Here is a 25,218-nt window from a genome sequence, read left to right on the forward strand (position 1 = left end):
GTGGCTGTGGGCACCACCATCTTTGCGATCATGTGAGGGTCAATTAGCATATTCCCTCTTTATTAGATAGGATATAATAGTAATTAGATTTATAATAGATAATATGTTTAATAGAATATATATATATATATATTCTTCATTTCTGTTCCTTATTGAGTAAATTAAAACATCTTAATTCAAGATTTTTGATAATCAAGACTTAATCTTCTAGTTTTATTTTCCTTTATTCTCATTTATGTTACTTACCAAACTGAATAGCAACAGCACTAACAGGAGTGACTCATCTTAAGCATTTGCTGGCACAGAGGTAAGGCTTTACATGCTGCATTTTACTGTTATCCTCACAAGAGTCCTGTGAAAGTTTTAGCCAAACTTCACAGGTGAGAGGACAGAGACTTCTGGAGGTTTAGCAGCTTCCCTGGTCCCACAGCCAGTACACAACTGACTCCAGGGTCCCGGCCTCTTAGACTACACCTGCTGCTCCCTGCAGTTCTGATCGGTGCCTTCATGCAGGCTTTCCTCTCGGCGTGAGATTAGTGCTATTCTTTCCATCTTTATAGCTCCCTCTTCCCCCATGTTTCTAAGAGCAGCCCAAATGCTGCTTTCTCCTTGAATCCCTCTGGGTGGCTGTGCTTGCACCATGCTGAAAAATTCCTCCAAGTCTTTACTGCTCCACGTGTCACAGGCCAGCAGCAGGGCATCAAATGGAAATGCAGAACCTGAGGCCCTACTCCAGGTGTCCTCAATCAGAAACTGCATTTTTGTAAGATCTTTGGGCAGTTTATGTGCAAAGTTTAAAAACTGCAGTATGGGACTTGACTTTCTTTCTTTCTTCCTTTCTTCCTTCCTTTCTTTCTCTTCTTTCTCTCTTTCTTTCTTTCTCTTTCTTTCTTTCTTTCTTTCTTTCTTTCTTTCTTTCTTTCTTTCTTTCTTCTTTCTTTCTTTCCTTTCTTCCTCCCTCCCTCCCTCCCTCCCTCCCTCCCTCCCTCCCTCCCTCCCTCCCTCCCTTCCTTCCTCCCTCCCTCTCCTCCTCCTCCTCCTCCTCCTCCTCCTCCTCCTCCTCCTCCTCCTCCTCCTGCTCCTTCTCTTCCTCCTCCAGGGAAGCTGCTAAACCTCCAGAAGTCTCTGTCCTCCCACCTGTGAAGTTTGGCTAAAACTTTCACAGGACTCTTGTGAGGATAACAGTAAAATGCAGCATGTAAAGCCTTACCTCTGTGCCAGCAAATGCTTAATATGAGTCACTCCTGTTCCTTCTCCTCCTCCTTCTCCTCCTCCTTCTCCTTCTTTTCTTTATACCTCTGTTATTTGTATACCTGTTGTATATTCTCAATTGAGCTGTAAGATCTTTGAGGGCAGGAGGATATTATATTCTCTTTTGAATATATGAAGTATACTCATAAATATACATTACATAGAAAAGGCACATAATTTGTTTGGTGATATAACAGAAGTTATATTGAAAAGTTCACATCATTTTTTAGGTCAAAAAGTCCTGTGTTATTTGGAATATTTTTTCCAACGTGCTAACAGAGTCACTTTGACAATTAATTTACTTTTAATATTTCCACAAATTCAGGCTTTTGATAACATCAAAAATGTTAAGAGGCATAATCTAGATCCTTAAAAAAAAAGCTTTCATTCTTTCCCATATCCTTTGGTCTGTAACCAGTGCTTGGGACACAACATCTTTCATTGCCAAAGTAAAAATATAGATATTACAGATTTGGAGTAAAATCAATACTTAGAAAATAGAAATACTGAAAGCTGAGGACTTCAATCAATTTCACGTGTGACGTTTTGGAGTTTGTCTTCATTCAGGCCACTCACAGTCTCCTAAGAACGTTGGAATGGAATTTTGTCTTGACAGATGTTTGATTCTAAGCTTTATTTTATAGCTAATTTGTTGAAGAGCAAAACCTCAGTCACTGCAGATGCTCCTATATCGTCCTTGCTGCTTATAAGCCAAGGACTGATAATTCAAACTATTGATTTTTTTGAAATGATCACTGTATGTTTTCTAGTTTTTTATTTAGACACAGTGTTTGCATATATTTGTACCTTTAAGTGTTCTCAGGAAGTGTGACCAACTGATCACTGAGACTGGCAGATGCTCAGCCCTTCAATCAGCTTCTTGTTGCTGTACAATCTGGCGTCTCTCCTTTTTGCAGAATATGTAATTGGAATACATGCGGGAAAAGAGGGCAAACACACATCGGTGGCTTTTTTATCTTCTGCTGGCTCCATTTCAGCAGTCACTATGACCTCTCAGAAAGTTACAAACCTAAAAATTGCCTACACATAAATCTCCCCTTTGGAGCTGACAAAATTCTCCAATTCAGAGAGGATACCTCTTTTCAGAATTATTTTTTTCCCGTGTGAGTGTGTGTGTTGCTTCAGTGAGAGGCTCCCTTCCCACCTCATCATTGGTTTGCTCACTCCCTTATGTGATGAGTCAATGCTTCCAGAATAGGGGCTTCCGAGTGACTGCGGGAACTATTACTTCCAAATGAGCTCGTGCGTCTTAACAGGGAGCGTTCAGACCACACCCCAGGTAAAAGGAAGTCTTTCCTTAATGCTTTCAAGAACTTTTAAAGGCTGTGTACTGTGGTATTTGCTGCAAAAGGGCTTGAGGGAGAGCTGCCTGGGTGTAGATAAATTTGACTGTGTCTCAAAGAGAAATGTTATCTGCAGTTACTGTAAAGGCAGACTGCTTACTGGGGAACCAAAGAAAATGCTCAGGACGGCCCTTGGCCTAGTGTCATTGCTAAGACACCCTGTAATGTCTGTTTTCAACAGGAGGCTAGTGGCCATCTGTGAGTGTGAGTGTCAACACTGGAGGAAGAGAACTTTTAGGGAAATAAAAGAAACGAAGGCATTGCAGCCCGAAACTGAGTGAAGGAGCAGTTAGCTGTCATGTCCTGGGGGGAACAATTTCTTAAATTCTTTGGCTGTCTGGTGAGAAGGTGACAGGCTCAGAAGTTTTGAGTGCTTGAAACCATTTAGAAAAAGATTTTAATCCTCCCAGCTCTAATTTCTATTATTAAAATAGTTTCCCAAGGATAGGAATGAAGACGTGATTTTAAACGGCACTGACAACTGAAAGTGTTAACTGGCATTTAACGAATGCAATGGTATTAACATGCATCTGTTTCTGCTTTGTGTGGAAAATGATTTTTCATCACCATAGCGATTCATTTCTGGGCTCCAATGGAACTTGGCCACAGTATGTGGTAAATAGCATTTTTTTTTTTTTTTATTTCCTGAAGAAGGGATTTAGCAGTCTACCAGCTAGGCTAACACGTGACGCTTCATCTAAATGTAGCTGCTGTAATGTCAAATCCCTTTCCAACTGAATTCTGTATAAAAAATTTTGTACATCCTTGGTGAGATAAGAGGATGCTAGGTAAAGGCAGAGAACAGAGCCCCATGCTAACACTGTACTCCCAACTTAAAAGCGAATACCAAACCATCGCCCTTTTTGTGGTTGCTCTTCTGAGGAATGTGTATGGATAGGAATTTTCCCCTGATCTTGTTCTCTAACAGTAACCTAGGAAGATAAATGAGTCTTTAGTCCTATTAGATTTTCTGTTTTAATGTTATTCTTGAATGACATGTATTGGTTCAACTAAAATTTAAAAAAGTATTCTACAGCTGATACAGAAATTTTATGTAGGATAGGGATACTTTTATAAGAAAATATAACAAATGAAGTATAAGAAAAGAATTTTGCTTCTTTTCAGTTGCTTTCATTGTCAACATGTGATTATGTCCAGACATTCCTTTGATAGTGTTGTTATAAAAGCACACTTTTATTCATTAAGCATCAGTTTTCGTTTTCTTTTCTTTTTAAACAAATTTCTTCTTTAAAAAAATCTTTATTGTTGAAAGTATTACATAGGTCCTCCTTTTCCCCCCATTAAGGTCTTTCAGGCCCCTTCCATTCTCCCCACTCCCCAGGCCCTCACCACCTCACTCTCTGTGTCCACGGATTATGCATACATGCCTACAAGTTCATTGGTTGAACTCTTCCCACTCACCCTCCCCTGCCTTCCCTCTGAGGTTCAACAGTCTGTTCAGAAGCATCCATTTTCATTCACATTAGTGGAGGTCTGTGTATTTTATAGAGATTTAAGGAGTATTAAATTATACAACTTGTGCAAGTTCTTTGGAGACGTAAATTTTCATTATTTATATGCTTTAGAAGGCAAAAGCACTTCCTTTTACTAATGGTTATATGTATTTCATAACATATGAAATGCTTATACTGAATGGGGTGCTTATACTGAAGACTTTACTACATTAGTATTTACATTTCATTTGGATGGAACCAAAAATACACCTATAATCACCATATAGGGGCCTGAGGGCGGCCTACAGAACCTGGGGACAAAATCACATTGTCACTTCTTCTTTGACTTCTAAATGACAGTCTCTGATGAACTATTTGAACAACCTTAGTGATTTCTTTGCTAAAGCCACTCTCCATCCATCATGGTATTGATGAGATTAAATATGTTGCGAAACCTTTCTAAAAATTCATGTAGAATGTGTGTTGCATTATTTATTGCTGATAAGACTAGTGGGCTTCCCAAATCTCACAAAAGATCTAATGTTTCTTCCTACAAAGGAAAGCACTGATTTTTCTATTTTCTGATGATAAGCTGCAAACTGGGACTTGTAACATGATTGCAATCATGAAATAATGATAAATATCATTCAAGGCTAAAAAGAATATTAAAAAAAAAAAAAGTTGGCTCAGGAGGGTTTATCTGTATATGTTATACCCACTAAGGATTATGAATTGTTTTTATAAGGTATAGATGTTTTAGTTTTTTAATTACCAGAAAGGTATACCCTATAATAAGTGGTCCAGACTTAGTTTGTTAGGCCTGTAACTTCAGCAAAATTTCCTACAAGGAAATCCAGTCCTTTTTGTTTGATCTCATGTCCACAAAGGAAATATTCAGTTAATAATCTAGTGTCCAAGATAGCCTGTTCCAGGTACCCTCTAGTCCAGTGGTTCTCAACCTTCCTAATGCCGAGACCCTTTAATACAGTTCCTCATGTTTGGTGACCCCCAATTTCATTGTTACAAATTGAACATAATTAAAGCATAGTGATTAATCAGAAAAACAATATGTAATTATATATGATCTTAGGCGACCCCTGTGAAAGGGTCGTTCAACCCCCAAAGAGGTTGTGACCCACAGGTTGAGAACCGCTGCTCTAGTCTAACCTCAGTCTCACATTGAGCCACCATGCTATCTGTCTTTCTCTCTAGTCCAATCTTTCTGTTACCCAGCATGTCTTTTGTTTTCAGAAGGATGACCTTGTTGACATTCTTGTGTCACAATTCCTTAACCTTCACAATCTCAGTGTCCTTCCTGCTTTTTCATCTCAGATACTCAATCTCAAGGCCAAAGCCTGGACCACATAATCACCTAGAATTATTATACTTCTAAATCTTAAACTCTCACAACCATTCTATGGCCTTCTAGTGCCTTGAATCTGTTCCTCTTCTTTACCCATTTAAACTAACTCTGTCCATGGTGGATCATTTGCTCTACTCTCGTTAGTTCTCTCAATTTCCCTGTACTCACAACAACCTTCTGCTAAAACCACATCCAAATGTGAATTCTCTAAATGCTACAACTCATTTTCTCTCTTCCTTTGATAGGCAGTTGAGCATCCCTGGAGAGAATATAAAAAAGCTAAGAAAATTGCTTTACTACATCTCATAGATTTATATTTGGGCTGGGCCCTCAGTATAATCTATCCATCCTTTTGTTTATTTATGGTTAGTCCTCTTTTCTATTGCTGTCAATGATATTCCAGGCTTTCCTAGTTTCTTTAAATCCCATGTTGCCCTAGCCAGTTGGCTCAGTGGATAGAGTGTGGGCCTGTGGACTGAAGGGTGCTTAGATCAATGCCTGTCAAGGGCATGTACCTCAGTTCCAGGCTTGATCCCTGGCTCTAGTTGGGGGCCTGTGCAGGAGACAACCAATCGATGTGTGTCTCTCACATTGATGTTTCTCTCTGTCTCTCCTCCTCCCTTGCACTCTCTCTAAAAATCAATGGAAAAATATCCTCAAGTGAAGATTAACAAAAATAAAATAAAATAAATAAAATAAAATCCCATTTTGCCTTTACTAGTTCTTCCTTTGCTGCTTGGTAACTTAATGATAGATTCTGGAAGGTTCAACCTTGGATCTCTTTTTTTCCTGTTTGTGGTAATTTCATCTAGTCTCATGGTTTTAAGTACTATGTATAGGTTAACAACCCTAGTAATTTAATCTCCAGCACAGACTTTCCTCTAAGCTTGACTCCCTATACACATTCCACTTGGATGTATATTTCAAATTTGATTTTTATTCTCAAACAAACTTTACCTATTGTTTTCCCCATCTAGTGAATAATAACTCATGTTTTAAGAAATTACTGACATCAAAAATGTTGGCCTGGTCTTGATTCCTGTCTATCTCTTATATCCTACATCTAACTTTTCAGCAATTTATAAGATTTTCCTTTAAAATATAGCCAGAAACTAACACTTCTGATAACTATTACTACAGCAACCTGAGTGCAAGCTACCATTTTCTCTCCCATGGGTGACTGCAATAGCCTTATAGCTAGTCTTCATAGCTTATAACTATGGAAATACTATATATTTTACAGATTTTTTTTTTTTTTTTTACTCTTCTGTTCACTAGAATGTAAATTCCATTAGGGTAGAGATTTTTGTTCACTGTGATATTACCAATCCTACAGTAGTACCTCACAGTTAATAGGCATTTGATAAGATGCTGTTCAATAAATGAAAGTAAGTATAAGTAAGTAAAATGTTCAAGTGAGGATTGTTTTAGTAGGAACATAGTATCAGGACTGAAGGCCACATAAAATGACAAAGATGTAGGTGAGTGAATAGATGTGTGATGAGGACCTTGGAAAATCTTCTCTGATTGCTTTCATTATCTTAATGGAATGAGAAACAAAGTCATCAGCTCAGAGTGAGACTAGGGGAGATGTTGGGGATTTGAGAAAGAAAAAAAAGATGTGAATTTTCTAGGCAAGTGGAAGAGTGAATGGGCTGTGGAACCATAGTATGATTATAGAGCAGCACCCAAGGGCCTGCTTGAGGCTCAGAGTCATAAATTTGAAGTGAAACCAGTAAGCACAGTCATGTGATTTTCCATAACCACATTCACCTCTGTGCTCCATGGGTAGAATAGGCATGGGGTCAGATTTAGTGAGGACTGTGATTTACCCACACAGGGAAGACAGTGTGAGAGAGGTAAGACATGTAAGGGATATGTAGGGGAGTAGTTGTGGTAAATGCAGTCATGTGATAAATGCATGCTGATTATAAAAAATAAGTATGGGAAAACCTAATTTTGGAAGAATCAGTAGCTTTTCATTCTGTTGGGATCGCCGAAGTGTTGGAGTTGGAAAACTGGAGTGAGTGATACAGAAAGAAATAGAATGAAAAAAATAAAAATATGGAGGGACCATTGCTTTTGGTCTAGTCTAGGAATGTGAGAGGCAAGGAGAGTAGAGGTCAAGGCAACACAATACTAGGAATATTATCCATGGGATCTATATATAAAAAGCCAGCGACCATAAGTAATGCTGTAACGACCATAATGACTGGTCGCTATGACGCCCACTGTGGCTAGTGAACCAGCTGGATCAGGGGGTGGGGCTGGCTGGCCAACCTTGCAGCCCCTCCCCCAACCTGACCCCACCCCAGATCGGCCCCCCACCATGATCAGGGGCAGAGCCAGCCAGCCAACCACCCAGGGCCCCTCCCCCAGACCCCTGCCCCCCAAATGGTCCCCAACCCCAATTGGGGGCAAGGCCTGCTGGCCAATCACCTATAGCCCCTTCCCCAGCTGGCCCAGCCCTGATCAGGCTCTGATGGGGATAGGCTTGCTGGCCAACCTCCTGCCATCTCCTCCTCTGGACAGGCCCAGCCCCGATCCGCCTCAATTGGGGCTTGGCCGGGCCGGACCCCACCTGTGCACAAATTCTTGCACTGGGTCTCTAGTATAAAATAATGAAACGCATAGTGTAAGAGGTAGTAGATTGAGCCAGGAACTTAATCTTTAAAGAAAAGAGTTTGATGTAGGTATGGACAGGTAACTGTGACAAGGAGAAGTAGCGAGTGTTCTAGATTGATGACACAAAATTCAAAGCTAGAAATTTTTAGGTAAGAGTAAGGAAGAAGTCTGGTCTGGAAGCATTAAATAGGAGCACACCTATTCTACTTCCATGTCAGTGTGAGAGGAAACAGCTACCACTGAGAGAGCTTCTTGGGAAGGAGAGTCCTTCAGAGGGAACTATGGTTTAGTGAGAGCTAGAATATTTAGGGAAGAATATGAAGAGTATGAAGGATTTTGTGATGGCTGACTGAATCCCAGACAGTGTACAGTGAAAGTATATCAAGAGTTGGAGCATGGTACAAGATGGGAACAAAACTAGGGGTGTGCATAGCATATAGAGACTGAGCGATGATGCAGAGGTCTGGATTTTCACAGGGACAGAAGGGATGAGTTAAAATCCATGTTGAGATAAGGTCCAAGTTGCCCAAGGCATAGAAAGGTAGTACAGCTTGAACGAAATGGAAAGTAGGGCTCTTGCCAAGGCATATCATTCATATATATATATAATTGATTTCAGAGAGGAAGGGAGAGGTAGAAACATTAATGATGAGAACCATTGATTGGTTGCCTCTTGCACGCCCCCTACTGGGGATTAAGACTGAAACCCAGGCATGTGCCCTTGACTGGAATTGAACCCTGGACCCTTCAGTCCGCAGGCCAATGCTCTATCCATTGAGCCAAACAAGCTAGGGCCATATCATATATTTTGTGGCAGAGGCATGGAGGCAGCAAAGCAGTGGTGTCACTCTGACACGATGGGGATTTATTCTGTCATGTACATTGGTTACATAAAAAATGATTTCCCCTCACCTTCCCACTTCCCCACTCCATCAGATGTATGAGCTTTTCTTTATCTTAATTCACTTTCTTTGGACTCCAAGGAGGCCATGTTCCTGTTTTTTGTTTGTTTGTTTGTTTTTGTTTCCGTACTTATTCTGCCTGCTCCTTCCAAGATCTTGCTCTGCTTTTATTTTCTACTGGTTCCTTCCTTCAGTCTACAGACATGTTCAAGTCTATCCCTTTACAGACCAAAAGGCACCTTTTGGCTCTGCTTCTCTGTCTGACTACGCTTAACCTTTCTCCTGACTTCTCATCCAAACTTCAAAAGAGAAATCTACAGCACCATCTTCTCTTTCTCCCTTTTCATTTAATCCTCAAGTGATTGCTGTTGGCTTTCTGTCCTTTCTCTATTCTTGTGTCTTTCAAAACCAGAATTATCTATTTAAAAATCTCGTGTGAATATGTCATTTCCCAGTCTTTAAAGGTTCTCTGTTGGCAATAAGTAGGACATAATGAAAGCTTGATCTACCCCCCACTGCTGCTTTTTCCCATGCTTTCTCTCTGCTGGTTGTCTCAACCCAGGACCAATGGGGGGACAAGGACATATATGCAATACCTTAATCAATAAAGAAAAAAAAAGGAAAAAAAAAGAATGAGTGAAAGATAAAATATATCCTTTATCAGGCATTCACAGCCTGATAGCCAGAAAAGCATACTTCCAATTTTAAATCCACATTTAGCATTCTCATTATTGATAAATGTTAAGTTTCTTCCATGCTTAGTGATTATGAGTCAAATTGAACCTGCTAAACCAGGGTTAAAAGGATAAAAGTCCATTTTGAAACAGACCAGAAGCTGAGTTTGTGATGAACCCACCAAGGTAGAGATGCCCTAATATTCTAGCACATCAACTTGCCACCTGTTGTTTTATTGTCATCTCCTACAATAGGATCTTCCTGATATACGATGACTATTTTTACAGCTGTTTTCTTTGGCAACCATATACATGATCACAGGACAATAAGAAATTTATTAAAAAAATGAGATAAGTATCCTGGTGTATAGAGAACAAGTCAAGGTAAACCTTTGACAAGACTGAAACTCTAATTTATTACATGTCTCATAGGTCTCTTCTGGTGATTCTGAAGCCAAACCTCTGATCTTCACCTTTGTCCCCACTGTCAGAAGACTACCAACCCACTCTCAGTTGGCTGACACCTCTAAATTCCTTGTTAGAATTCCTGAGGAACCAAGTGATAAGAATCCAGAAACTGTAAATAGGGTAGGATTATTTTTACTCTTTTTTATATCAAGCAAATAACATTACATTATCCAAACTAATGTCTTAGACATTTGAGTGAATGTTTATTTCCTCCGCTTAATGTGAGATGACTAAGAAATCTAAGGTTGACTAAAAATATGTTTATGTAACAGAAACTTAAATGTAATCTAATCCCAGGTTCTCTCTAATACATTATTCTCAACCCTTTTGAGTTGATATGTTATTACTTGCCTCCTGCCACCTCCCCTTCTCTCAAATGTATTTTAAATTATAAAAACAAAATTAAAAAGAAGTTTATATTTATTTTGAAAGAAAATACAAGATAAAACAGTGAGGTGCTACTATTTACGTGTTATGATTGGCAGCATTAAAGAAGTCTAATACCCAACGTTGGGGCCATTGTGGGGATATTCACATGGCTCACATTTTGTTGCTAGTTATGTGAATATGTATACTTTTAGTGGAAAAACCTTTATCCACTATCATAAAACTGTTCCTAGCCTTTCAATAACCTGACTCTTTGAAATGTATCCCCAAAAATAGGACAAAAAAGGAAAAATGCTATGTAGAAAATATTTAGTGAAAAATAAAAACAGCATAATACCAGAAAAGTTAAGAATATGATACCTCACCTTGACAAACTTATAATTATAGTGATTATGTAAATCCATGGAAAATGTTAACCTTATAATATTATGTCACAAAATAGGTTATAAAATTGCATTTATACCCTGATTAGACCTATCTAAAATGCGACCAAGACTGAAAAGAAAATTAAGACAAAATGGACAAAAACCTGAAAATGACTTGTATTAGAAAAGTAAATGATATGTGCGTAAAAAAAAAATCTCCTTAGAATGTGTTTCAATATTGTCTTATTTTAAATAAAATGTGACTGGGGAACTTTGTGGTATTCTTGAGCCAACTGGAAAGGCATAAAATAACCTGATTTACTTTCTATGAAAACATCTTAGCTAGCAAGTAGTAATATATCTGAGATTCTGGGCATTTCAATGCTATCTGATTTCAAAGATCATTGGGACCAAATTATTTTAGAAAAATTCTGAATACTGCATAAGGCACTTCTGGGAAGTTTCTAACAGTAGTCAACTACATATAATATATTCATGGGTTCCTTTGTCGTTAGGCACTATGATTATGTGAGACTGTAAATATATGAACCAGTTTTGGTTGCAAATCTCCAAAGCTTCCTAGGATGATGATAATCACCTGATGTTTGCAATGATACACACAGAACTACATTGTTAAAATGAGATTAAGGTTTTTTCTTTCTATTTTTTAAACAGTTCAGTATTATAATCGAACAGGATAAATAATCCCTCATTTTTCTATATTTCACAACTATTTACTGAGTGTGATACATTCTTGGTGCTGTGTATTCTGCGTGAATCAAGTCAACTCATAACTTATTGGTTACTGGGAATGCAGGCAATGAAAAAACTGAAAAATATATAATAAAGTCTCAAATAGTGATAAATGCTGTAAAAACGTTTCAAAGTAAAGAAATAGAGAATGATAGACAATGGGGGAATGGGCTCTTTTAGATCATTAAAAATGTTTTCAAAAACTAGTTCAGCCCTAGCCAGCTTTGCTTAGTGGTTAGAGCGTCAGCCTGCGGACTGAAGGGTCCCAGGTTTGATTCCGGCCAAGGGCACCAAAAAAACCAAAACAAAAAAAAAAACTAGTTCAATTTTTTGCCAGTTTTTAAGTTAATCCATTACTTTTCATAATAAGAAATTTGTCATTGAATACTTTTATTTTTAATTTAAACTTCCTTCCAATAGGGAGGGGGGTGTTATTATAGAGCATTGTAATTAATATGTGAAGTGACCATTATCAGAGAAATCCTAATCAGAGGCAATTTGTATTTTATCTTGACTATACCAGCACCAGCTGAAAAGTGTGAAATGGGTGTGTAAAGTCAACTCCTTAGCTTAGTTATATCTAATCAATGATTTGACTTCTATTCTGTCTTTATACACACAGAACACATACATACATATTATCACACATTATATTGATGACCATAGTTGAAATTATTTTAGTTTAATTAGTGTCTTCTTTAACTTCTATTTTGAAATAATTTTAAACTTAAATAAAAGATTAAAAGAAAAATATTACTCATAGTATGGTTATCAAAACAAAGAAAATTAACATTGGGTCTTTTAAATACAATCTGAGCATACACAACTACTATCATTTTAGAACAAAGTGTTTTGGTAGTATGGTAAAGCTGTCTTACCTTTGGTCTTATGAGCCTTCTATATATTCATAGAAAATTGGATGGGAGAAGATATAGAATTACAAATCCAAAATAAAATAACAATAAAAAATACTTTGTACTGAAAATATCTTTTTTGGGTGTCCTATTCATAAGTTCTTCCCAATTAGCTTAGATTGTTTTGTCTGAATGTCTGTGAATTTTGTTCCAATTTAAATTTTCCTCTCAGATTTTTAGAGAGATTTATATTATTTTAGAACATTTCAGTGGGATTTCCTCTCTCCCCCATTTATACAGACTATACAGGTTTTGCTTGACCATTAGCTAAACCCTGTACGGTCTCCCTTTGTTTCATGAATGTCTTCATGGAAAACATTACCCTCTTCGTCTCTTTTTACAAAGTAATCTCATGATTTATTTGAAAGCAGTTTTGTTTGTTGATGTTGATTCTGAGGCCTTCCGTGTTTGATTTTGGACTAGGTCCAATAGGTGGGCTAGTAAAAGTGAACTGCTAACTTCAACCTAATCTTTCTTCAGCCAACCTAATTTTTAAATATATTTTTAGAAATTCTTGTCCTTAAGCAGGCTATGCTTTTAAGTGTACATGCAAAAAAAAGTAGCATGTATCAAACTGATATCAATGCTTTTATTTATTGCAGTCTAATTTCAGTGAGTACTTGACCTTGAAAGCTGGGAGCCAACAGCAGAGAGACGGAGGGGCATTGACTTATCCTTCAGAGGTCAGTGGAAAGATAGCACAAGTAAGGGAATTTAAAGTGAACGAACCCCAAGGAATGCAGCAAAGTGGCCTCTTCAAAGCTGAATATGTCTTTATTGTGGACTCTGAAGGGGAAGATGAAGCTACAAGCAGAAAAGTTGAACAAAGCCCCCCAGGGGGGATGGGCACCACAGCTACTCGGCCTACATCTCTAGCAATCTCCTCCAGTCTGGTCTCTGATGTGGTGCGTCCCAAAACAAGGGCAACAAACCTCCAGGCCCCAACACATCCTGAAATGCCTCATGGGATGGCTTCTCAACAAAAGCATGGGCAGGTAGGTTTTTCTTCTTATAAGAAAAAAATATTGTTTATATACCCTTTGTTCTACTGTTCCTGGTCAAGGCATAAAATGCTCTTAAAGAAAAAGATATTATAAAACCAAAATCTCATGATCAGAAATCATCAAGATGTAAATATAGGCAGTAAATTTATAAGAAATAAAAGATTATACAATCATACTGTGAATTGGCTGAGGAGAAAATGTGAAACCTTTAGTTGGAGTGGATTTCAGGAAACACTACCTCTTCCTTTTGAACAATCCTTGGGAATGTTGATAATGGGAGTTTCTTAGGAGAGAGTGCTTGGTCAGCTGGGTGCTTCAAGAGGCACATTGAAAATATGAGAAGCATCCAATGAGAAGACATCAGTTGGATTTTAGATATGAACATGTTGCTTTCAAACTAGGAAAAGAGTAGTAAAGGGTACAGTAGGAAATAAAAGTGTATAAGGAAAATAATTTCCCCCTGTATGCCATAAGGGAAATATCCTGGAAGCCACCAGGGTGGGACGGGCCTCAATAAAATGGGGAGAAGATCCCATCCTATAATTTAGCAGCAAGATTGAATGATTTCTTTAAGGTGGACAGAAAGCCTTTGGTTAGAAGACTGATGTCTGTGATGGCAAGAAAAAATTTCAAGGAAAGAAAGGGAGGAATTTTGAAGGGGAAAATAGGAAGATTTTGCCATTGACTGTCTATTTGTTGTAATGAAATTATTAGATGACTTTAACAAAGTGTAGGTAGAATGTCAAGAAAGCAGAGGCTGGCTTTGGAGTAAATAGTGAATGGAGAGTTGCCCTTGACAGTGAGCGTGGGTGAGTACCAAGATGTCCTGCTTAGGATCTACCAGACCAGATATTTGCAAGCATCCCAAAGTAGTTGGGTGAAAATTATTGATGAACTGGACTTTTGGATCTATGCAAAACCGTAGAGTTGGCATCTTATTTTTGGTGCCACCCTATCTTTATTTTTGTGCTTTCATTTCCTGATGCTGTATTTATATCTCCATCAAGCATCCAGTACCCTTATGCTATCTTTTGGTGATAAAAGACCCTTTCTGGGTTATCTCTACCCAGGATGACTGGACTAAAAAAATAAAATTATTTCTTCTTGAAGTTTATTCTCAGCTAGTTATTGGAAATATTCTAATCACACAATTAAACATATTCTCAGTAAGTGGTGATAGGCTTAAATTTTTTTTTCTTAACTCAGGGAAGATGATGGAATAACCAAGTAGGAGATGTGAGGGTTTCCATAGTCAGTAGAGGGTAGTTTGATGGGGCCCCTTTGAAAAAGAACATGCAGGTGTGATGATACCAGATATAAAGAAAGAAAAATGTTCTTAAGGAACAATTTTTAGCAATTTTTAAAATTTACTTTTTCCCCAGTTGATATATTTCTTCCCAAATTGGTCATTTATTTTGTTTTCATGTGACTAAATATGTAGAGGTTAAACTGGATACTAAACACACACGTTGGAAACTTTTTGCCAGCATAGGTTACTTCGGAGGTCATAGTTCATGTTATCAGGGCTCCACTGGAAAGGCAAAGCTCAACCTTATTCATTAGCGGTGGCTGAAAATGATGGTTACCACTAATGGAGGAGTTCTGAATCCTGAAATGTTTGGGAATAGCCGTTGTTCCTGTTTCCATTTTCCTTAATAATTCATTTTAGTGGTGAATAGTAGATCATCATGAAATAAAAAAAAGATGAATTAAAAATAAGAGGACCGTCACACACAAATTTAAACTAAAGAAAAATGACCAGAGCATGAAAGAAGACACTCCAAAATAAATTTGATGCAGTCAGTAGTAGAAGTTTAATGTAAAAATTCTAAAGACTATCCTGTGATTGGATTACTTGATGCCAACAATAGCAATTTTTCAATCAGAAATGCACTTAAGTGATTTTCTGTTCAACCTGGTGAAAATGAATCCATATATAGGATTGTCTATAAATTAGCACTATTAGCTAGTCATAAGTATTTATTAGGCTATTCCTAAAAAAATGTCTCTGGTTATTTGTTTGGAATTTAAGCTTTTCATAACTTAACCTAAATGTCATTTTCTAATCACATCTTGTACCTCTCTTCTTCAGTTCTCCCAAATTATCACCAATGTTCACACTTCATACCTTTTCATCCCTGAGCTCTTGATTTCTCTGTGTGTGATGCTTCTTTCTTCCCCAGATCCAAGGCCTTTTTGGCCCAGGCTACTTGACACTGTAAGTGCAGCTCAAGTAGCACCTTACCCTACACATTCCCTTTGAAGGTGGGTTAGTTTTGCTTTTTCATATTTGTTGGGGTTTTTTTTTATAGTTTTGTAGCCTCTTCAATGCTTATAATAATTGATTTTATCTTTCTTCCTCACTAGACTGAGAATAACTTGAAGTCAAAGTCTATCTCCTGTTTATTTCTGTATCCATAGCACAGAGTGTAGTGTCTTGAACATAGGTGAAATTCAATCAGGTGTATGAAAAGAAAAATATTTGGAAGTTTACATCTTTGAAGTTTTTTTTTCTCAGATATTGACTACTTCATGAAGTCTGCTTTGGTTCTTTCAGTGAAAGCAAACTCTCCCTCAATTTAATTCTGACAACCTTTTCCCCTGAACATTTTTTATTACAATTATCCTATTACAGCATGTATTATAACTATGGAGATTTGTGCCTCATCTTCCCTAGCAGACTGTAAATTCTTTATAGGAAATACCCTGTTAAAATCATTTCTATTAAACATTTTGTTCCCTATAGTAGTTACTGTGTTATCTTGAACATAGTCAGTATAAAGATTGGGTTGAGTTTATTGTTGTTTGAAGTATTTTTTGTTGTAGTGGCATGTAGAATTTCAATTTTAAAGTGTAAGTAAAAAGTAAAAATGCTATTAAGCAGTTGAATTAAAATCCTCATAAATAAAATTCACAAAAAAGTATTGTTTTTGAATGTTGGTGTAAAGGTGTAAGAATTGTCTTACCTAGGGATAGTATTAGCATTCAAAGGGAGGTGATATACACATACAAACACAGAGTGATTTGTCTGAAAGGCCTATGATAAAATCTGGGTTTAGGCAATGATAGTGTGAATAAAAAAACAAACTTATAGGGTAGAGTTAATTGGATTGTTTTATTAGAAAAAGTAACAATGCCTGAATTTATAACTAAGGAAATTAGATAAATGTTGGATTAACTGGGGAAAGAATAACAGGTATTGGGAAGGGATAGGAAGAGCTTGAGATGCCTTGGAAGCATGGCATGATGATATTTAAAAGGAAGGTAGGAGTAAGAATATGGAACACAGGAGAGATCTGGAAGACTGGAGATATTTGCTGCATAAATTAAAACAATGAGAATGGATATATATATATATATATATATATATATATATATATATTCTTTCCTGGAGAGAATATAGAACAAAAAGACATAAGATACAAGTCAGGAAACAGTAAAATATAAAGAGCCTGTGGAATGTGGAATTAAGGAAGCCACTGAAAGAGAATGAGAAGGGACCAAAGAAGCTGGAGAGAGGGGTTCATGCAATGGAAGCTAAAGGGGCTTCCAACAGAAAGAGTGGAATATGAACAAGGTCATATGCCTAAATATGTAATATTTAGTTAAATTTATTGATTTTTTTAAAGGTAGCTCAGTAATTTTTTTATAGAATTCAAATGAATATGGTGTCAATCATATCACCTTGGGAAAGCAAAATAATAATCCTATCTAATAAAAGAGAAACATGGTAATTAGTATACGACCGCTACCCTTCCCATTGGTTAATCAGGGTGATATGCAAATTAACTGCCAGCCAAGATGGCAGCTGGTGGCCAGGCAGCTGGAAGCGACATGAGGCTTGCTTGCTTCAGTGACGGAAGACTCCAACATTCCCCACCTGCCGTTGCCGGCCTCTGAGCTTGCAGTTTGAAACATTGTAATAAATATAGAAGCTAAACACAACCCCAGAAACCAGCTTTAAGCCGGCCAGGATCTCAGAGCTGGAGTTGATACAGTGTTTCGATTATAGAACCAAAACAAACCAGATACCTGCTTTCAGCAGCAGAGGCCTCAGAGCTGGAGCCAGAGCTAAAGCTGGCCCAGAATAAAAAAAAAAAAAAGGAGTGGTTGGGAGCTTCCGTCACCCGCCAGCCTGAAGACAGCCCTCAGCCCCTCACCCAGACTGGCCAGGCACCCCAGTGGGGACCCCCACCCTGAAGGGTGTGTGACCAGCTGCAAACAGCCATCATCCCCTCATCCAGGCTGGCCAGGCACCCCACTGGGGACCCTCACCCTGATCCAGGACACCCTTCAGGGCAAACCAGCCAGCCCCCACCCATGCACCAGGCCTCTATCCTATATAGTAAAAGGGTAATATGCCTCCCAGCACCGGGATCAGCGGAGCCGCAAGGCCTCCCGGCACCGGGATCAGAATGACAGGGGGCAGCGCCCAAACCCCCTGATTGCCCTGTGGCTCTGTGTGTGACAGGGGGCGGGGCCACAACCTCCCTATCGGCCCTGCTCTGTTCGTGACAGGGGAAGGTGCCCCAACCCCCTGATCAGCCCTGCTCTGTGCCTGATAGGTGGGAGCTCCCCAACCCCCTGATCGGCCTTGCTCTGTGTGTGACAGGGTACTGCGCCCCAAACCACCCCTCCCCCACGGGCCCTGCTCTGTGTGTGACGGGGTAGAGCCATAACCTCCCCATCGGCCCTGCCCTGAGTGTGACAGTGGCAGTGCCCCAACCCCCTGATCGGCTCTGCTCTGTGGGTGACAGGGGGCGGTGCCCCAACCCTCTGATTGGCCCTGCTCTGTGCGTTACAGGGGGTGGCGCCGCAACCTCCCCATCGACCCTATCTTGAGTGTGACGGGGCGGTGCCCCAACCCCCCAATCTGCCCTACCCTGAGCATGACTGAGGGTGGCATTGCAACCTCCCAATCCGCCCTGCTTTGTGCGTGACAGGGGCTGGCGCCCCAACTCCCCAATTGGCCCTGCTGTGAGCCCAACCAGGGGCTGCACCTTGGGACTGGGCCTGCCCTCTGCCACCCGGGAGCAGGCCTAAGCCAGCAGGTCGTTATCTCCCGAGGGGTCCCAGACTGCGAGAGGGCACAGGCCAGGCTGAGGGACCCCCTCTCCCCCCAAGTGCACAAATTTTTGTGCACCGGGCCTGTAGTCCTATATAATAAAAGCCTAATATGCAAATTGACCAAACAGCCAAATGACCAGTGGAACAACTGGTCGCTATGACATGCACTGACCACCAGGGGGAAGATGCTCAATGCAGGAGCTGCCCCCAGCCCACAGGCTGCCGGCCAGCTAAGGCAGGTGCCAGCAGGGGCCCCCTGATAGCCCCGCCTGTGGCCCCACAGATCAGCCCTAATTGCTGGCCAGGCCTAGGGACCCTACCCGTGCACAAATTTTGTGCAATGGGCCTCTAGTAATATCATAATAAATAATAACTTTATGACAATGTGACATAATTTGAGTACTGACCTAGGTTTATCAAGCAGGAAGCACAATAGTTCTCCAATTTTCATGCTGAGAGACCTCATGCAGAATGAAGCTTTCCTTTACAACATTGTACTTTCATATTTTCTATTTGCCTTGCCAGATTGTTTTAATGTACAGTAGCAAGTACTTTTGCCAGTGGGACAGCCAGGTTAATATATGCTGCTGCTTAATTAGGGGAGAAGGGCAGGTTGGGAGATTCAAGAGGCCCTGATCAAAGCCAAAGGGAGGATCAAAGGCCTTTTGCTGACATAGCTGGATGGTATGACACACGAGGGCAACCTCTCTCCTCAGTATTAGCAGGACCTGCAGATGTGTAGCGATGAGGCAGGGGTGTGAGGTCTGACCTGGCCACAGTCTCAGTTTGGAATGTGGGAGCCTTCCTCTCTCCCGGGTGAGCTCCTGGAGCCTCGTCTGCCGTCGCCCACTTGGCGTCACACCTCCTCCGTGCTTTCCCTTACTCCGGGGGAGGCAGGATGAGGCCCCCTAACATCTGACCAGTTCAGCCACCGAAGGGGCACTTGGTGCCCTTTATTAAAATATTATATACTATTATTTATGAAAATAACATAAAATTGAATGTAATATAAAATATAAATGTAATACAAGGAAAAAATAAAATATAAAGCAAAGTTCAATAAAATAGTCCCTCAAAGCTTCTTAAATCTGGAAATTAGGAGGTTATTTGGTGACTTTAATGTGACTAGCATGAGTGGGGTGGTAGGGGCACAAATCAAGTTGAGAAATAAATAGGTCAGGGGTGGGCAACCTTTTGTGAGTGCGTGCCAAAACCAGCGAAATCTCTGGCTCAAAATTCTTCTGCGTGCCAACCCTAATTTTTTGAGAACATGTTATGCCTAGTTGATATCTCTTAAGGTGTACGTATGTGAAGAACCTTGAAGAAATAATAAAATTCATTCGAGCGACAGACACACAGTATATGATGATGAAAAATACATTTATTTTTTAATGTATACATGTACACTGATAGTCCGACAGAAAACTTTATGACTCCGTTTGATATTATCAGTGGGACTTCTGCTGCTGCATCACTGATGACAGAGATTTTACATCAGGTTTATATTTCGTGACCTTCAGAGATCTGCACGAGCTACTACTTTCATCCGTCGGGCTACTCCTATTATGAGACTTAACAAAATTCATCACTGAGAACAAAGATTCACAAGTGTATGTGGATGAAACCAAAACACTGGTCAGATCTAGGAAGGCAGGGAGAGTTAAGGCAGAGGTATAGAAATTGCTCTTCCCCTCTCTCGTCAATCCATGTCTATGGTCTTTAAGATAACTTGTTATGTAAAATTATTTATTTATCTAAGATGCACCTACACTGAATTTATCTGAAAAATAAAAAAGTCGATATTAAGAAAAAAATTGTAAATTGAAGATTATAAGAAAGGGTTTCGCGTGCCAGCAAAAGTTACTGGTGTGCCATGTTTGGCACGCGAGTCAGGGGTTGCCCACCCCTGAAATAGGTGATGAGGAAAGGAACTTGCATGTGTTGGAGGGATGTGCGGGAAAATGAAAATGAGGCAGGCAACTGACTGGCCATGCTCTTCTGGGTGATTACTTGTAATCATAAACCTTAGCTTCCTCATTTCTGAAATGGGGTGGTGATATCAACTTTCCTTATGAAGATCAAATTAAATTATATATTTATTAATTTATATTTATACATAAAATGATCATAATAGTTTCTGGCCCAAAATAAGTTCTCAACAAATAATTTACTATATTTAGAAGTCTAAGAAGGTAGCATGTTTTGGGGAACAGGGTACAGAACATGTGAGGAGAAGAAGTTATATATACTATTGGTTCGAATGTAGCTTAGATGTAAGAAATGAGAAAAGACTTGGTAAATAAGATCAGAAGAATTGTTTGAGGTCAAATAAAGGAGGTTTTTACATAAAATTATTGGAAATTTGGACATTAGATTTCCTGGTTCCATGGAAAAGGGATTACAATGAATTATTTGGACAGTGCATTAGACATAGAAATCTTCCTTATACCCCTGGGGCCTCAATGCTCCAATATATTTGTGAGCCTCATTATGACCAAAGAATCTTCTTGCCTTCTGGTCCCCATCACCAAACACAATGCCTGGAACACTTGTAGGTGCTCTGATAAGTGAATAAATGAATAAATGATCTTCCTTTTCACATTACCCTGGGATATAAATAGGGACTAGACATATGAATTATCTTAACCCACAGCTGAGACAAAACTGTCAGAGAGTATGCAAGAGAGCCTAGGACTCCTGCCTCATACTTTAGCTCTTGTTCCATATTTTGCTTATTAAAATAAATCCTCCATACATAGCTTTTGCTTTAGAGATTTAGAGATTGAAGACTGAAAAAAGCTGGTAGGTTAAACTTCCATGTTAGATTCTGTTAACTGCTGGGAGGACTAGCTTAGAATGACTGAAGTAGTTCCTGAAAAACGGCATTAATATTAAGATGCTGGGAAGTAATGTGCACCGGACTATCATCTGGATGACACTCTAGCTGCTATCTGACTGATATTCTGGCTTGCTCAAGTAGGTGAGAGGTGATCCATGTAGTAGCTCAGATTCTGGGAGGGTTCTCTTGGTCATATAATTGCCTTGAGGCAGTTGTGATAATGTAGAGGCCCTCATTCTTTTGTTATACACATTCCTAACCAAGTGATTTTTAAAACATATTTATTTATTTTTGAATTAAAGTATAGTTGGTACACACTTATATTAGTTTCATGCATACAATATAGTGATTACATCTTCCAATGAGATCACCACAGTCAAATCTAGTAACCATCCATCACTGTGCAGCATTTTCACCATAATATTGAATACTAGAGGCCCGGTGCATGAAAATTGTGCACTCAGGGGGCGGTCTCTCAGCCTGGCCTGTGCCCTCTCGCAGTCCAGGAGCCCTTGGGGGATGTCTGACTGATGGCTTAGGCCCGATCGCGGGGAGCGGGCCTAAACCGGCATTCAGACATCCTTAGTGCTGCCAAGGAGGCGGGAAAGGATCCTGCCACTGCCACTGTGCTCACCAGCCATAAGGCTGGCTTCTGGCTGAGCTGCACTCCCCCTCTGGGAGTGCATTGACCACCAGGAAGAAGCTCCTGCATCAAGCGCCTGCCCCCTGGTCAGTGCATGTCATAGCAATCAGTCATTCTGCTATTTCGTCTGTTTCATATTAGCCTTTTATTATATAGGATTAGAGGCCCATTGCAGGAAGATTCCTGCAAGAATAGGGCTTTGCTCCCACCTCTGCCCCCTCCTGCCTCCTCCCGCTGCCTCCTGCCTCCCGCTGCCTCCCGCCTCCCGTTGCCTCTTGCCTCCTCCCGCCGTCCACCTCCTCCAGCTGCCTCTGCCTCCCACCTCCTCTTGCTGCCTCCTGCCTCCCGTTGCCCACCCGCCACCCACCGCCGCGCCCCGCACCCTCACCGCCCGCTGCACCCTGGCTGCCTGCCGCGCCCCAGCTCTGCTCCCACCTCCAGCCTCTGCCACCTTGGCTCCGTTCCTGTCTCTACCACCTCTACTTTGCTCCCTTCTGCAGTGCTTGGCTTCCTTCTATGTTGTCTTCAGTCTTCATTCCCAGCGGTATATACAATTTAACCGCCATCTTGGTTGGGTTAATTTGCATATAGTCGCTCTGATTAGCTGGCAGGCATAGTGAATGTATGGTTAATTAGCGTATTTTTCTTTTATTAGTGTAGATATTTTCTTTTATCTTTGAATAAAATCACCAGGTGGTGATTTTAATTTTTTAACCACCTTTCTCTAGTGATCTTCCCACTGCCATCCCCCCATTTCCCTTCTTGCTTGGGGTGAGGATATGATTCTGTTCTCTTAATCTTTTTGTCACCATCTATGGTGAGTGAGATTGGACACACTTAGGAGAATTTTTCTGACTCTGTGGGAGGCCCCAGGCTCTGCTCTGATGCCGGTGGAATCCCTCTGATCCCTGCCTGATGGCCTGTTGCTTTCTCTGGATAAAACATCATTTGTACCATTAGCTCAAGGGATAGAGGAAGTACATTTATGGGAAATCAAGTTGCTTTGTCAATTCCAGCAGAAAGATGATGGAGCCCTTAAAAGGAGGGTCTCCTGACTTGATATCAGAACTCAAATTTCTTTTTTCCTCTCTGGTGAGGTAAAACTAAATTGGCCATCAGTCACTGTTTTCCCCATCCATCACCTAACCTCACTGTCTGGAGACTGTAGCAGAGTTAGAGGGGACAATCTCTGAAGGTGATGAGGCCTTCTTTAAGGAGACACTATGTCCCTGCTCTATGTACTTTTGTCCTTACATTTACTGGACACTTCTTCATTCTTTCAGGAAGGCAATACGCCATGCACTAGACACTAAGGGAATAAACTTTAAAAGGCATAGCACCTACCTTCAAGGAACTTGAAAACAGATGCACCTGAATACAATGACAATGAAAGGTAACACATTCAAGGAACAATGGGAAATGCTGGTGAGGACACCTAAATCAGCCTCAAACCTCAGGCAAGGTTCACATTAGATGAGCTAAAGTGTAAAGGTTAAGTACAAGTTTTCTGGGCAAACACGCAGTGCTTAGGCATTTCTAGGAATTAGCAGAGAAGTTCCAACAAAGAAGAGAAGAGGCTGAAAGAAGGGAAGGACTGATGAAACAGATGCCACAGATAAAGCAGTTTTGAAAAGGAGGGAGAGATGGAAAGTGTCAGTTTCTAGAGAGAAATCAGAAAAGATAAGACTCCCTTATCTTTGCCTGTTGGGTTTAGAAAATGATAAATCATTGACAATTGTGTTAACAGTGCCTTTGGAAGAGAGGATGGAGGGGACTGTTAAGAAGCCAGTAGAAAGTGTATTAGTTTTCCATGGCTGCATAACAGATCTCCATAAATTTAGTAGCTTAAAATGTTTATTCTATTTATTTGCTCTGCTACTTTGATCTCTAACCTTTTGATTCCTTTTTTTAAAAACTCAAATCTCCCGTTTGATTAACTTCAAGTTAATCAAATCACCTGTTTGATTAACTTCAAGTCACCTGATGAGGGACTTTAATTACATTTACAAAATTCCTTTCCCTTTGCCAGGTTCTATTAATTAGTGACAACTTCCACCCATACTCGAGGAGGGGATAATACCAGAGTGGGATTCTGGGAAGTCACTTTAGGGTGTGTTTGCCATGAAAAGGAAATCAATACAGTGACTGTATGGTAAAGATGTAACTGTCAAGAGAACAACATAGACCTATAACTATGGGAAAGACAGGATCCACAAAGATCTTAGTGTACGTATATACATACATTTCTAATTAGCTTTTATTACTTAACAAACCATGCCAAAATTTAGTGTTTATTAACAACAACCTTCTATTTAGCTCAGAAATCTTCCAGTGAACAATTTGGCAAGGTTCAGCCAGGTGGTTCCACAGGATTGGATCTTCGTTGTGGTTCACTTATGTGTCTGCAGTTGGCTTCTGGATTGGTTTGTAGATGTTTAGCTGTCTGGTGGCTTGTTAGTTGAGATGTGCTATTGTATTTTCCAGCAGACTAGCTGGACTCATTCACATTATGGCAATGTTCTGCTCTCAGCAAGCCAGTAAGCTCCGATGCACACTGCTTTTCAAACCACTGCTTCTTATATCACATGTGCTAATGATCTGCTGGCCAAAACAAATTATATGGCCAGTTGAGCTAACAGGGCAAACAAAAGGACTTTGCCTTTTTAATGAAAAGACTAGAGAATGGTGAAAATTTTTATAGTCTATATGATATTTATTTTGATGTTTTTAAATATTAGAAAAATTCTGCTTTATATTTATGTTAAGATGAGAGAGCTAGTAAAAAAACAAAAAGGGTGAATACATAGCCTCTGAGGATAACTGATGAAATGTGATCCCTAAGACAGGATCTTCTGTGACTCAGAGTACATAGAGAAAATTAACCTTTAAAAAGTGAAAAGTCATAATTTTTCTAGAATAAAAAAAAAATGAGGGTAGATCAAGAAAATTGGATTTTCCTGGTAATCTCAGTTTTCCTTGGAGAAAAGAAATCTAAGTTGTTGAGCACAGTGAGAGAATGGTGGGAAAAGGGTTGATGGTGAGGGTTGACTTTTTGGAAGATCTGTTTTTCAGAACAGGAGGGAAAGCTGATGACAGCAGAACAGTGTATCCTGTGTTACGAGGATTATGTGAATGTATTCCAGGG

The 25,218-nt window shown here is 39.8% G+C and overlaps 1 protein-coding gene across 4 annotated transcripts in view; it reads left to right on the forward strand.

The window, feature by feature from the left end:
* The window catches only part of MLIP (muscular LMNA interacting protein), a 252,035-nt gene that overhangs the window by 109,162 nt on the left and 117,655 nt on the right, over nucleotides 1-25,218 (forward strand). For all 4 annotated transcript variants that reach the window (XM_081095070.1, XM_081095069.1, XM_081095072.1 and 1 more), the window contains exons 2-3: nucleotides 10,066-10,221; nucleotides 13,123-13,515. In XM_081095070.1, coding sequence (XP_080951196.1) covers nucleotides 10,066-10,221; nucleotides 13,123-13,515 — 549 coding nt within the window. The remainder of the gene's footprint in view (nucleotides 1-10,065; nucleotides 10,222-13,122; nucleotides 13,516-25,218) is intronic.

The sequence above is a fragment of the Myotis nattereri genome (genome assembly GCF_964212035.1).
Source record: "Myotis nattereri genome assembly, chromosome: 6".
NCBI lineage: Eukaryota > Metazoa > Chordata > Mammalia > Chiroptera > Vespertilionidae > Myotis > Myotis nattereri.